This window comes from Penaeus vannamei, chromosome 43 (assembly GCF_042767895.1).
Source record: "Penaeus vannamei isolate JL-2024 chromosome 43, ASM4276789v1, whole genome shotgun sequence".
Classification (NCBI taxonomy): Eukaryota; Metazoa; Arthropoda; class Malacostraca; order Decapoda; family Penaeidae; genus Penaeus; species Penaeus vannamei.
In genome coordinates this window covers 10610694-10624490 of record NC_091591.1, presented here as the reverse complement: position 1 = coordinate 10624490, position 13797 = coordinate 10610694, and the positions used below count along the sequence as shown (strand labels likewise).

Sequence of the window (13797 nt, the reverse complement as noted above, 5' to 3'; positions counted from 1 at the left end):
ACCTAAATACAACAATCATACGAAAGTTGGCACACAATATACGGGAAATTGACACATAAAAAAATAATTGCAAACCAAAATTACCCAGTTGTAAATTCAAACGCAGAGCAATTGCAATCCTTAGTTTCAAGTACATTCACCTCAAACATTACACAAAATATTAATTTGTAATAAAGGGTACAAAAAAATAGCATTCTTCCTATATTTACACGACCCTGTAAAGTGCAATGGCCCTATGCCCTTTAAGTGCAGTGAAAACAAGAAATGGACTATATTATTTTTACTTATCTTTTTTAACGAATAGAAAGTGGGCTTAACAAGTGGATGATGATGAATGACAGGATGCTGATGACAATTGTTCGACAACTAACAGGCTCGTTATAACAACTATTTGAAAAACAGCGATGCAATCAGCTAATTAATACCAACCTCTTAAGTGCATCTTAATTATAGCATAGGATTTGATGGGTTTCACAAACAACTAAAATAGTCGGATATTTTATTCATCAAGACACCATTGGCCACACTTTAAAATACTCCAGGCACTTTCCCGAAGTGAACTGTCTTTCACTGTCTGTTCGCGTAACATTTTTCTGTTTTAATTAAGTCTAATTGATACTGGAATGATTTTGTATTGTTTGTCTAACTTTCAAACGGTTTTGTAGCATCAGTTTTATAAATTTCAGTTCACAAAATCCAATAAATATAACACGCCAACAGTAACATAACAGCATGCACAACATGTCCAAAACACATAGTTTTGCATATTAAATTGCGGATTGATTATTGGCATTTATTCAACAATCATACTGGAAAATTATCAATTTACAAAACGTGCATAGAAAAAACGTGACCTTTACACAATGAATTATTTCAAGGACTAGTAAAACCTAATCCATTGGGCTACTTCTTTTACACCTTGTCTTTGTTCATACCGAGAAGAAAGGTCTATGATATGTGTGTGCGTGTGTGTGAGCTTGCTCGTGTGTGTGTGTCCACACGCCAGCGCTACATCCCACATATACTCGTAGCATATATTAAAGTTTTTGACAGCAAAAACAACTCGAGTAATCAAGGAAATGTAACCTGCTTCCTCAACACTCCGACACTGGAGGATCAGTGACTAGCACCACGCGCTGGACCACATCATCGCCGCTCAGCATGTGGCAATGCAGAGCTTGCGGCGGGTCTGGCTTGCTGGCTTCGGTCTCCATGTCGGCCAGCTGACCTGATGCGAAGTGGATGTTGCTGCCCCCTCGCTCCTCGCTCCTCTGCCCACCCTCCTTTGCACTTAAGTGGTAGGCGTGCGGCGTCTCCGCGACGGGCACGAGGCGCGCTGGCTCGATGAGGACGCTGTGGGGAAGGCGGCAAACGTCGGAATTGAGCGAGGCACCGGGCGCCGAAAAGACACCCGAGTTGCAGAGGGTGTTCGGCGCCGCAACGACCGAGGACGAGCTCGTGGATTCGCTGGGGAGGATGTAGTTGCTGGTGAAGCTCTGTTCGCTGGAGGCCAGGGAAAGGCTTGAAAGCGTCTGCGGCACAAGGACCGAGTGTTTGTCCAATTGCCTCCCAGACGCCGAGCCTCCCTGAATGGCCAGATCCGAGGCCATCACCGGCACGACCTGATGGACCAACTCCGCCCTCAGCCCGCTGTCCAGGACGTGGCTCGCCTTGAAGTCCGTGCCGATGCCAGGGTCCAGTCTCTCCTTCATCGTCAACTCCACCACCTTCGGCGCTGTGCTAAGGGTCTGCTCCGCGTCGATGACACTCGTCGGGCCCGAGAACGTCCTCTGCTCCGTCTGCAGCCCGTCCTTCGTCCTCGACAGGATCTTCAGGTCTGGCCCCAAGGGAGTGTGGGACAAGAGCTCCGCGCCGATCTCTCCCGCGGCGTCCTCCCTCTCAGGCTGACTTCCCTGCAGGGTCTGGAGCTCTTTCGGGTGTACAGGAGCTTTACCCGCGGCGAAGCTCCCTTCTTCGACGTGCTCTTGGTCCTCGGGGGAGACGTCGGGCGGCAGGGTGTGGGACAGCAGGTGCTCCTTCAGGTCGCTGGTCGAGAGGCAGTGAGCGCCACAGTACTGGCACTTGACAGCTCCTCTCGGCATGTGGCTCCGTTCGTGCCGCGAGAGGTTCACCTTCTGGTGGAATTTCTGAAGAGAGGATAGATAAAACAATCTATAATATGTGCTTAACAGCCTATCTATCAACAGAACAAAACAAGATGCAGATAGATAGATAACCGGACACGTACACTGACAAATAAGATTGATAGACAGATAGAGAGAGAACACACATACATGCACATGCATGCACAAACACACACATGCACACACACACACTCACACACACACTCATACATACACACACACAAACACACAAACACACACGCACACACACACACACGCAAAAGACAAGACCATTTCACTAACCTTATTACAATATTTACAACTGAATCGCTTTATCCCTTGGTGCATCAGGGAGTGCACTTCAAGATACTTCCGTGCCTTGAAGAGCTTCTTGCATGTGGGACAAGGGTAAGAAGGAGGTGCGTGTACTGATTGGTGTTCTCGCAGTAAATCTTTTCGGAGAAACTGTTTTCCACAGACTTCACAGCTCAGGCTTTTGGCTGTGGGTCCACCTGTTGGAAAGAGAATGTTTGTGTCTTCAAATGCATTAAAAAAAAGGGATGTTGAAGATGACACATAGAAGAAAAAGAAGAGGAATAGAATTGGAAGGATTAGGAGGAGAGGAAAGGAAGAAAACCTTGTGCTCAAATGATAAAGCAAAAAATTATATAGCAAGACACAGGAAAGAAGAAAAATTTAAGGCATGAACAAAATTGGAAAATGTGACTAAACGAACATTGTGAGCAAATTAAACAACTGTTAGAAGTAAAAGAGAACAAGGGAGCTGATACAGAGAACTAAGATAACATGTCAAGAAAGAACAGAAAAACTACCAATCATAAACAAAGAAGAATTAAAGAGATGAAAAGATAATGAAAGCAAATGATCAAAGTATAAAAAGAATTAGAAACCACATGCATGACAGAGTTAAAATAACGCAAAGCAACTTTAAACATAGAAGAGCAATCATACCATGGGCAGTTCTTAAGTGCGTGTTGAGACTGTGCTTAGTTGCCAAAGCAGCACCACATACGGTACAGGTGAAGTTTGGCCCGTCTTTAAGCTTAGTGGATTCCTTCACGTCCATTTCAACACTACAGACATGCCGGTCTAAGCTCTCCTGTCACAGAGAAATGAAGGTATTGAGTTATACTACTATCAGTAATATCTGTACTTCAATCATAATGTCATTTTCTTCCTTCATTCCTGTAATTCTTAAAAATCTGTCATTATCAACATTATCTATAATACAGTAATTTAGAAACCAAAAAAGTCTGAATTGATTCTGTAGCTGTTGATGGCTCTACCTTTCTGTAGTAGGACCTCCTGCAGCTGGAGCAAGTATAAGGAGGAGGCCCATGAACAGCTGCATGTCTGTTGAGGGCTTGTACTGATCGGAAAACCATGTTGCACTGATCACACTGTTGCTCAACTTCGCACACATGAATCTCTGGAAAGTATAACAGGATGAACGGCCTTGAAATCATTAAATATGTAAAATAGATAAACCCCCCAAAAAAGAATTACAAATATCACTACGGTTGCGTCGCCTTACGATGTAAAAACACCATTGAGTATAAACAAGGGGACAAATACAACAAAAGCAGAACTATGATTACTTTGCTGAATATCAAATATCAAATGCACAATCACCATAAACTATATCCCTGAAGCACTCACCATAGCCGACACGGGAACGGAACCGGTGGCCACAGCAAGAACAGTGGTACGGATGCGTGTGATTGTGGTAATGCGATCGGAACTCAGTAGCATCAGTGAACTCAACACCACAATCTTCACATGTAACTTGGCCTGTTGATGCTAATTGCTGACTCTGGGAATGAGGAAAAAAGTTCTGAGTAAATGTATGTCATTTACATATGCAGTAAATACAGTAAAAAATATAATTCCTCATAAATTCTCTATTTACAGATACAGACTTTTAAAAAATCCACACAACATGCAAATCAACATCACTTACCTGTCGACATAGCGGAACATGTTGCCCTAGCTTGGTACTGCTTCGGTAAGGCTTGCTGCAAATTTCACACTGGTATTGCCTGTTGTGACCTGCCATGTGACGATCTAGGATGGTCTGGTTCACAAAGTCCTTCCCGCACACGCCACACTACCAACAATATTGTGAAGAGAAAGACATCAATATTATTACTTGTGGAGTGATCACTTAGCTAAAGCAAGCTACTTTTTCATAAAAAAGTTATATCACTCTTCCTGTCATAAAAATCATCATAATCTTTACCCTCATTATCAGATTCATCTTTAGTCTAGTGATTTATTATAAAACTGGCTCAGGGTTACTGTGACACACTGAATTATAAGTGTATTGCACTATGACAAATGCTTATGCTCCCTTTATCAAAATTCTTCTGCCATGATTTCATTGTAAACTTCACAAGTAAAAGTGACTTGGGTTATCAGTGTAAAATCACTTCCTAATCTATGCATCAGCATCTTTAAGCCTCCAGGCTAGTACAATGGTAACGTATCGGCCTCTCATCCAAGAGGTCTATGGCTCACGCCCCACCCAAGCGTAAGAAGTTGCAACTGTCGCCTGGAGGTTACTGCTGGGTTTGAACTAAACTCTGTCATGTCAGTACTAGATGACACACGTTAATTGAGCGAGGCTCAGCTTCACATATCAGACTTATCCTTATTTATCCTTATGCCTCTTTAACTTGTGTACTATTGGCAATCAATACGGATACCTGGTAGACTTAAACACTACCTTGCACAAATTCCTTTTTGGACAAAACCTAGTGGATTATTACTTAAAATGCTTTTGCTAATGGGTTTCAGCCCTTGCCATTCCTTACTCTGAATACCAGTAACAGAATTTCTGAAAGAATTAAGGCTGTTTCTTACCTGAAAGACAGTGGTGACTTCAACAGAGGGACATGATTTCAAGTGGCAATCCAACTCACTACTGTTTGCAAAAGTGCGTCGGCATCGGTCACATTTCCTGTTCCCTGAAATAGGAAAAGCAAATAGAAGGTGAAGTAAAGTTTGCTGCAATACAATTTTTTTTTCCAGGTTGTAAGTCTACTCATACTTTTACAAAATCTCCTTGGTGTATCAAATACATATATATGAGGTGTCAATAGCTTGGAGTTGCTAACATGTCTCTCCCAGAAAACATGATTTTTGTTTTGTTTTATTTTTGTCATTTGAAATCAACTAAGCAAAACAAGTATGGTGAGTAAACACAATTCATTAATATCTCAAAAGCTTCTGAAAAAGTAAAAATGTCATCAAGAAAAAATCCATCTCAAAATAGCCTACCCCTTAATTTCACATGAAGGACCATTCACATAAACCAACAATAACATACCATTGTGTTTGAGGTAATGCTGCTGTAGTAAGACTGGGTTTATGAATTCTTTGTTGCATAAGGAACACTGAAAACTTCTTTCTTTCGCTTCATCAGGGCAGTTGTGTTTCTGAAGACCCTCTTTCCGAGCGAATACCTAAGAGACACAGCAGTGTCATGGACCACATGGAAATTGGTAATTTTCTTATCACTTATCATGAGAACTGCACAGTTATAATAAGTCTGATAATCCAATAAAAGACAAAAATAGGAAGGTTCCTGTACATGCAAAGAAATTTTGGTATAAGACTCTGAACTCCCTAAAGCAAATACTGTTTCACTTATTGGCTTAAAAAGATATGGAGGCATTACTCCAGTTATAAAGTGAAACTTATCAAGACCTGGGATATAAATTGACTTCTTCATTTGGATTACATGTGACAAACAAACAAACAAACAAACAAAAAGAAAAGAAAAAATATATATATACATATATGATTTGAAACTTTGTCTAGCTTGGCTACTTGAGAGAGGTGATTACACAAGCATATCTCCATACTCCTGTTATATGCTCAAGGAGAGCTATTCACTAGCACATTCCTCTACTATGAAATACCTAGGTTTTACTTTTCTTTTAAAAACATAATCTTATTTCATTAGGAAGAACAATTTTGACAACTTAATCTTCACATATTGTACTTAAAGTACGAGCAGGACTTTAAACATATCACAAATTACAGAACCATGATGCTGTTTACTTCTGAGTTTCTGGCAAGAAGAACCTCTAAAACTAAATGTACTATACATATCATGGTGGTACAAAAAATACAAATATCTTTTTATAGATAGAAAACAGCTCACATGAAAGCTAATGAGGAGAGCAATTACTTTATGTTTCAGTCATTATCAAATACTGCACACATATATATAATCTGGTAATTGATTTATGAGTTAGGAAAGACCACATTAAAGTAACGATAAACAGTACAGTACAGTATATATGTGAACAAGTAATATAGTCATCTAATGTGGCCATCAAGAAACTCTCTCTCTTCTCTTTCTCTGTCTGTCTGTGTCTATCTGTCTCTCAGTCTGTCTGTTTGTCTGGCTTTCTTCCAACCTTTAAGCAGTGCTGACAGGTGAAATCTCCAGTGTGCTTCCTTAGATGCCTCAGCAGATATTCAGCTTTGTGGAAATGTTTGCGGCATATCTGGCAGTCATGGGGTCTATCCACAGGTTCAGTTGGAATAGCTGTCACTTCATTCAAGCCCTTCTGAAAGGTGACAGGAATGGGTAACCTGTATGAATGACAGTAGTCAATTTACTCGGAACTGTCATAGCAATTTGTGATGTGAAGGACTGACAGCTATTAAGGCACTTTGAGTTGCGAAAGGAATGCGTAACATGTATCACTAATAGCTTTAGGTCTACTAGAAAGTGTGAAAGGAATCTGTAGCCTATATGCATAATAGTTATTGGTTTACTAGGAATTGGGAAAGGAATTGTAGCCTCTAAGACTAATAACTACTGCTTTCTTAGAAAGTGTGACAGGAATCTGTAATTTGTAAACTATTGACAATCTTTATATTAGGAATTGTGACCGGAATTTGTAGCCTGCACACTTGTTAGCTATTGGTTAAGTATGAACTGTTTCTATGCACCACTGTTTTCATTCTTTTTCCACCATAAAGTACAATATGCTAATTGCTGGTGACAACTTTGAAATAGAAACTTAATCTTTTCCTAAAAGATTAAATTCAAGGCAAACTGCAAATCAGGACACCATTTCCTAAATATAGTATTCTAAAACACTTTGACCACAGCTTAGCATCAAAGCAATAAAAAAATGGAAAAAGAAAAAATGAAGAAAGAAAGAAAGAAAGAAAAAAAGGAAGAGGATCTGAAAACAACATTCTAAAAGTAGGAGGAGACAAATATACAACCAATATGAATAAACAATAACAAATAAACAAACAAAATAAAAGAAAAAGGAAAGAGAAATAAAGAAAGAAGGACATGAAAAAAAATCAAGAATCCTTTATAAGCAGGTTGTCAAATAACAAGCCTGAATGACCTTACCTCTTTATTACCTACAGCACAAGGGTCATCAACCACACTTTCCTCATCACTCAAGACTTCAAACTTCACAGCAACCTCACCATCTGTCCTGCCATCTGCAATCAAGTAACCTCTAGGACAATGTTACAAAATATTTTACTGCCTTTTTTTAGATTATATAATTCTTTACAGTGAATAAAAATGTCTAGATAGAATTCTGTAATTAAAAAGGAAGTGTACAAGTAATCACAAATCATATCAAATTATTCAAACAGATACAAAAATTGTTTTAAAAAATGAACTAACTTAATTGCAATTCTCAGGCCATAAAGAAAAAAACATGGCAATCATCATTGCTACATTTCAGTGACTAATAACAATCCTTACCTGACAATGCTTTCCCATTGTAATCTTTGTGCGATGTCTGGCAATGCCGTTCCAATAACTGTGAACTTGAGAATGAGCAACCACAAGTCTGGCAAATGTGGCATCTTCCGACCAGCCACAGGAGGTGCGCCTATAAATAAAGAAATAATTAAAGTCAAAAGTACATTTATTCTGGAAAATGGGACAATACAGATTTTACAGCATGTGGAAATTCAGTCATGCATTTAAAAGTAGTTTATTTCTATTACAACAACTAAAAAACGGAAAATTTTGAAGAAAGATTATTTATCTTTAATACACCTACAATATATTCATATAATCTTAACCTGTCTGATCTGGGCACCTCGCTTCCAGCAAATGGCCTAAAATCCTGGCATTAGGATTACTTGAGCGGCAACTCTCCCCTGTGTGGCTGTAGGCACGGCTTACATGAACACTATCATGTGCTTCTTCGCCATGGTCTACATTTGTGATTTGGTATGTTATATCAAATAGAGATAGAAATAGTGCTTTCTTTCCACAGACTTCATATCATCTCTCTTGTTAGACTATAACTCATTGTGTTATTTGTATCATTTCTAAATAGTTTTGTATTAGCTATTCAATTTTCTGTATTACACACCACATCACCTGTCACAGCAGGCAGGAAGAGGATCCTGAGCATGGAACTAGTGTTCTCCCTAGACCCTGAACTCTTCCAGTCATGGCTTATGGATGGTACATTCCACCCTCCTTCAACCATGGAAAAAATACAAGATCCCCTTTCTAAATGCCCACTTTATTTGATCCATAATAATAATATTAGTATTGACATTAATACCATTAGATGCTGTTTTCTCCAAAACTCAAGGAATGGAGAAATGGGGTTAGGTTACACAGGGCCTACTAATTGACTCCTTGGTGTCTGAGCCCTTGTGGAGCCCTGTGTGTGGACAAAAAATAAAAACTCAAAAACACAAACACACATACACACAGTGGGCAGGGTTAATGCTCATCAAGATTAGTGAGGCACTTATCATTTCAAAAAAACTGGATGCCCTTCCTACCACCAACCCGATTTATGTATAAATAAGATCATTCATCTAACGGGTTAGTCCACAATACTTGTTTCCTTACAATAATATCACCCTTGTATAACCTCTGATAATATCAATGGAACTGTCCATCAGTCTTTCCAGCTAGCTTAATTGTTCATGAACTGTAGATATATATAGTTGTTGCTAGAATTTACATATTACTTCAGTATTTACAATAGCTATTTATCATTTCAAAAATATCCTAATAGATTTCAAGTACACTCTGTCATAGTGAAACACAAATTATATAAAGGTTATGGATAAAGTTTTGATTATATTTCTACGCTGGTATATGCTGGAAAGAAAATAGCTAAAACTGAAGATTAAATAGAAAAAGGCCAGTAAAAATCTCTTCATAAATAAAAAAGAAAAAATATGAATAGCATTAACAACAGAAGAGGGAAAAAAAGTAAAATGGGAGATAATAATTTTTAAAATATAGAGTTTGAAGAATGAAAGAAAAAAGCAAATGGATGCATAAACAGTGAAGGACTATCCCTTCTACACAAGGAGAAAAATGACAATGAATAAATAAAAGAAATATTGTTGAAAATTGCTCACTTTCAGATGCTTTGCAAAGGGTATGATTTTCGAGTAGTTCTCCCCACAGTAAGCACAGGCCCAGGGTTGTGGGTCACGGGCTCCCAAGGCACGAGGAGGGAGCTGTTTCACGATGTGGGAGTTTGCTAAAGGAACATCTGCAAGGTGGGATGAGAGTGCATAATTCTTTTGTCAATGAAAAGTATTTCTCATGTCTATAAGCGGTATGAATAATGGTCTTAGGAGGTAACATGAATAACATTACAGGGGAGAGAAAAAAAAGGTAAAAGAGAAAAGAAAACAGGAAAATTAAAATAACCTTACCTGATTTGAGTTCTTTATGCCTGTTTGCCATCTTCTTTCCTGTCACAGCCCCAGGCAGTATTGAACTGTTATTCATGTTTGCTGGAGGCTTGGAATCCACCTCCCGAGGCATTCCCTGAGCTGGTGCCTGCAAATTCCCTTCTTTGGGTCGCGATTTAATGCGTGGAATTGGAGAAGCTGCAGTAATGGAGAATGTCACAATACGTTCCTTCAAATGAGTGTCGTTCTTTTCATTTACAAGTTCGATACTTGGCTTCATGACAACGTCTGCTGTACCTAGGATGGGCTTAGGACCATTTGCGTCTAGTCTACCTCTTCTCTGGTCTGTAAGCGAATTGCTCTCTCCCTGTAAACCCGTCTTGGGCTTTGACATCTGACCGTCCCTAACCCATGGCACATTATATGAAGGCGCAGCAACCACAAAATCCCCCGACAACAAAACTGGCTTGTTCTGCAACCCTGTTTCATATTCTCTACCCCCAGCATTATGGGTAAAAGTCACTTGTCCTTTTCCGACAACAATCTTTGATAGCGATGGGGAAACCTGCAGTGCTGCAGTGAGGTGTGGCATGTGATGGCTTCCTGCTGGCTTGCGCACCACAACAGCTGAGCCAACTAAGCTTCGGTTATAGCCAAGAGACTTCAGCTCCTCCTTCATCTTCTCTTGATAGAAGGTTGTGTACCATACCCTTAGCTCCGAGCCTTCAGAAATGTCCTCTGCAGCGATGTAGTACAGGAGGTCATCAATCTGCAAGTTTTCAAGGTTTTGAATGAGAATGCCAAGAAATTTTACTAAAACAGTGGTTATGCATATAATGACAATGATGATGATGTTCATGCTGGTGATAAAGGTAATAATAGTGATGGCAGTGACAATGATGATGATGATAGTGGTGACAGTAATAATGATAATGTGGGTAATAATAATAAGTATGATGACAAAGATGATGATGGTGGTGAAAATAGTGATGAAGATGAAACGAGAAAGAGCATAGGTAGCTGAAAAGATTAAAACAGGAAAAAGACTAAAAGCACTCAGAGACTGTATACCTCAGCCAAGACAATAGGGTCACTGATGCAATAAAAACATTCACACTTGAAAAATTACATTAAAAATTCCTGGATCAAGATCATGATCCAAATCACCACCAAAATCGAATGGCATCTAAGCTGGGCTAAGACATCACTGGTAAAAATTCATAAAAATCTGTTCACAACTTTTTGAGCTATCCTACGCAGGATCCAAATCATGATCCAGATCACCATCAACATTTAATGGCATCCAAGCTAGGATAAGACACACCTCTGATAACAAATTCATTATAATCTGTTAATAATGTTTTGAGTTATCCTGCTAACCAACTAACCACCAAACTAACCAAAACTACCAAACACATAACCTCCTTGATGGAGGTAATAAAGACAAAAGACAAAGAAAGGGAAATAAAAAGCACACACACACACACACACACAAAAGAAATGGTAAGCATTAATTCCAGAGGTATCTGACTCCACCTCCATAAGCCTACCTGGCATGCAAGAAGGTTTCTGTTGGTGGGAGAGCCAGCGGGAATGAGGCTAAGCCAGTTGCAAAGGTGCTTCCTTGTGAGGTCCAGGTATGTGCAACCTCCACCCGCATGATAGATCTGTAAATTGGATTAATATTCCATATCATATGCACAAAGATTAGCTAGGAAGAAGTGAATCAGGAATTCTGGCATGAATCATGCAAGATTCCCTTGATATATATGTGATATATATATATGTATATATATATATATATATATATATATATATATATATATATATATATATATATATATATATATATATATACACATATACATATACATATACATAAACATAAACATATACATATACATATACATATACATACACATACACATACATATATACATACATATATATATATATATATATATATATATATATATATATATATATATATATATATATATATATTTATATATATATATATATATATATATATATATATATATATATATACATATACATATACATATACATATACATATACATACACATACACATACACATACACATACACATACACATATACATATACATATACATATACATATACATATACATAAACATAAACATAAACATAGACATAGACATACATAAACATGTATATATATACATATATACACACAAACACTTGAAAAAAAATCACCAGTATACAATACTGCTAGTATACAAAAAAACAAACATCCAAAATATAGTATTCATATTTCATCAAGCCAAACATGATCCCAACATAATACCAAACCTTGAGGGGAAAAGAAGAGTAGTGACTGAGTGTCGGTGTGTGTGGAGCGATGAGAGGGCCCAAGCGGGTATACTTTGGTACTGCCTGGCCCACCACCACGAGCCGAAAGCCCTGCGATCTCCCACCTTCGACACGCACCCATGATGGTAATGACTTGAAGGCTAAGTGGGGCTCTTCATGCTCTATACTTTGGACCTGTACGAATATGAAAAAAATATTGATATACATAAACTACAATTATCCACGATTTGGAAAAAATCTTTAGGAGTATGATTTGCAATACAAACACACACCATTTTCCTTTTCAAAAAAGGAAAATAAAAGTGAATAAGCTGACTGCTCTTAACACTAACAAGAGAATTTAATGTAGGTGTGTTTAATGATTAAAAATGCCTCAGAAACCATGGCATTATTTAACCACCTCAAGATAAAATGATTGCTTTTTCATCTTTGCTGTTCAGTGTTGTACAACATATCATCAACATAGTCCTCATTATAAACACAACCATCATTAAATTAATTTTGAGATTATGTGTTTATGAACACAATCATCACAACATTACTTGTTATTTTCCACCAAGACCAATATTCATCACTTTCAACATTATCATCCTAACAACACTTTCTACACATCATTTTCTATTATATCTTTTTTCCCTATACCCTCTCTATATCATCATTTTCAATCATTATCTAACTTTACTGTCACTATCCTACTATACTCTACTACACTATACTATATCTGCTGTATCATCATCTACAATGCTATCACTATTTGGGATAGCCTCATTATCAAAATAACTGCTCCTAGACATTAATAACAGTTTAATCAATATTTTCTGGGATTACTACTACAACAGTTGCCATGCATATTTGGAACTGACTTAATGGTAGTTAGATAAGAGATATACATATCTATTTGATATGTATCACTAATCATAATAAATAGAGATACAGAGAGAAAAAGTTCCATAAAAAACAGCAAACACAAAGACAGATAAACAAACCGTTAAATCCAAACGTGTCAGTATGGAGCAATCGCGAGACAGGTGGTCATCTCCACAAAGGTCGCATGTCATATCTGTGAAAAATTAAGTTTTAACTTTGGATCTCCTCTTTGGATCTCTTTCAATGAAAATTTCTAGTCATGTAAAACAGGACCATATGGAGACAGAAAAACAAATGTAGCTCCTGGCCATAAAGAACCAATAAAACATTAAATGGTTAATCTTTACAGTATGGATGCACTAAGTTAGGGCAAACTGAATATGATATTCTTTCAGAGGACAAAAAGTTGCAGTCATGGGTAATAAGAAATAATTTGCAGACATGAATGGTAATGCCACAAATAAAGGAAAAAGATCACAACTTAGATTGATAAATAAACTTTTTGACTTGGAGTCGGGGACTTAGTCGCTGGCAAGTGTGTCCATACTGTAAAGAATCACCCATTAGATATAAAAAATAGACTGTTAAAATTATGCAGACTGAATAAAATCATACATTTAGCAATTCTCTGAACACTATATGTTTTGGTTACCTGACTTCAGCTGGCAATACGCTGGCAGTAACTTTACAAAGTGCAGGCAGAAGATTATTTGCAAACAGTAAGTGCGCTCAAGGATCCTCATTTGTAACCGTTTGGAA

The 13797-nt window shown here is 37.9% G+C and overlaps 1 protein-coding gene across 1 annotated transcript in view; it reads right to left on the bottom strand.

Annotated features, from left to right (window-relative positions):
- Nucleotides 1-485: 485 nt before the first annotated feature.
- LOC113829778 (PR domain zinc finger protein 15) overlaps nucleotides 486-13797 on the bottom strand; it is a 14711-nt gene continuing 1399 nt past the window's right edge. Inside the window, exons 2-17 of the mRNA XM_070118836.1 lie at nucleotides 13158-13231; nucleotides 12151-12345; nucleotides 11366-11482; nucleotides 9837-10584; nucleotides 9534-9670; nucleotides 7897-8026; nucleotides 7531-7625; nucleotides 6572-6724; nucleotides 5473-5608; nucleotides 5007-5110; nucleotides 4105-4251; nucleotides 3804-3957; nucleotides 3431-3573; nucleotides 3096-3243; nucleotides 2427-2635; nucleotides 486-2147 (exon numbers count right to left, since the gene is read on the bottom strand). Of these exons, the coding sequence (XP_069974937.1) occupies nucleotides 1095-2147; nucleotides 2427-2635; nucleotides 3096-3243; nucleotides 3431-3573; nucleotides 3804-3957; nucleotides 4105-4251; nucleotides 5007-5110; nucleotides 5473-5608; nucleotides 6572-6724; nucleotides 7531-7625; nucleotides 7897-8026; nucleotides 9534-9670; nucleotides 9837-10584; nucleotides 11366-11482; nucleotides 12151-12345; nucleotides 13158-13231 (3743 nt within the window). The 3' untranslated portion in view covers nucleotides 486-1094. The remainder of the gene's footprint in view (nucleotides 2148-2426; nucleotides 2636-3095; nucleotides 3244-3430; nucleotides 3574-3803; nucleotides 3958-4104; nucleotides 4252-5006; nucleotides 5111-5472; nucleotides 5609-6571; nucleotides 6725-7530; nucleotides 7626-7896; nucleotides 8027-9533; nucleotides 9671-9836; nucleotides 10585-11365; nucleotides 11483-12150; nucleotides 12346-13157; nucleotides 13232-13797) is intronic.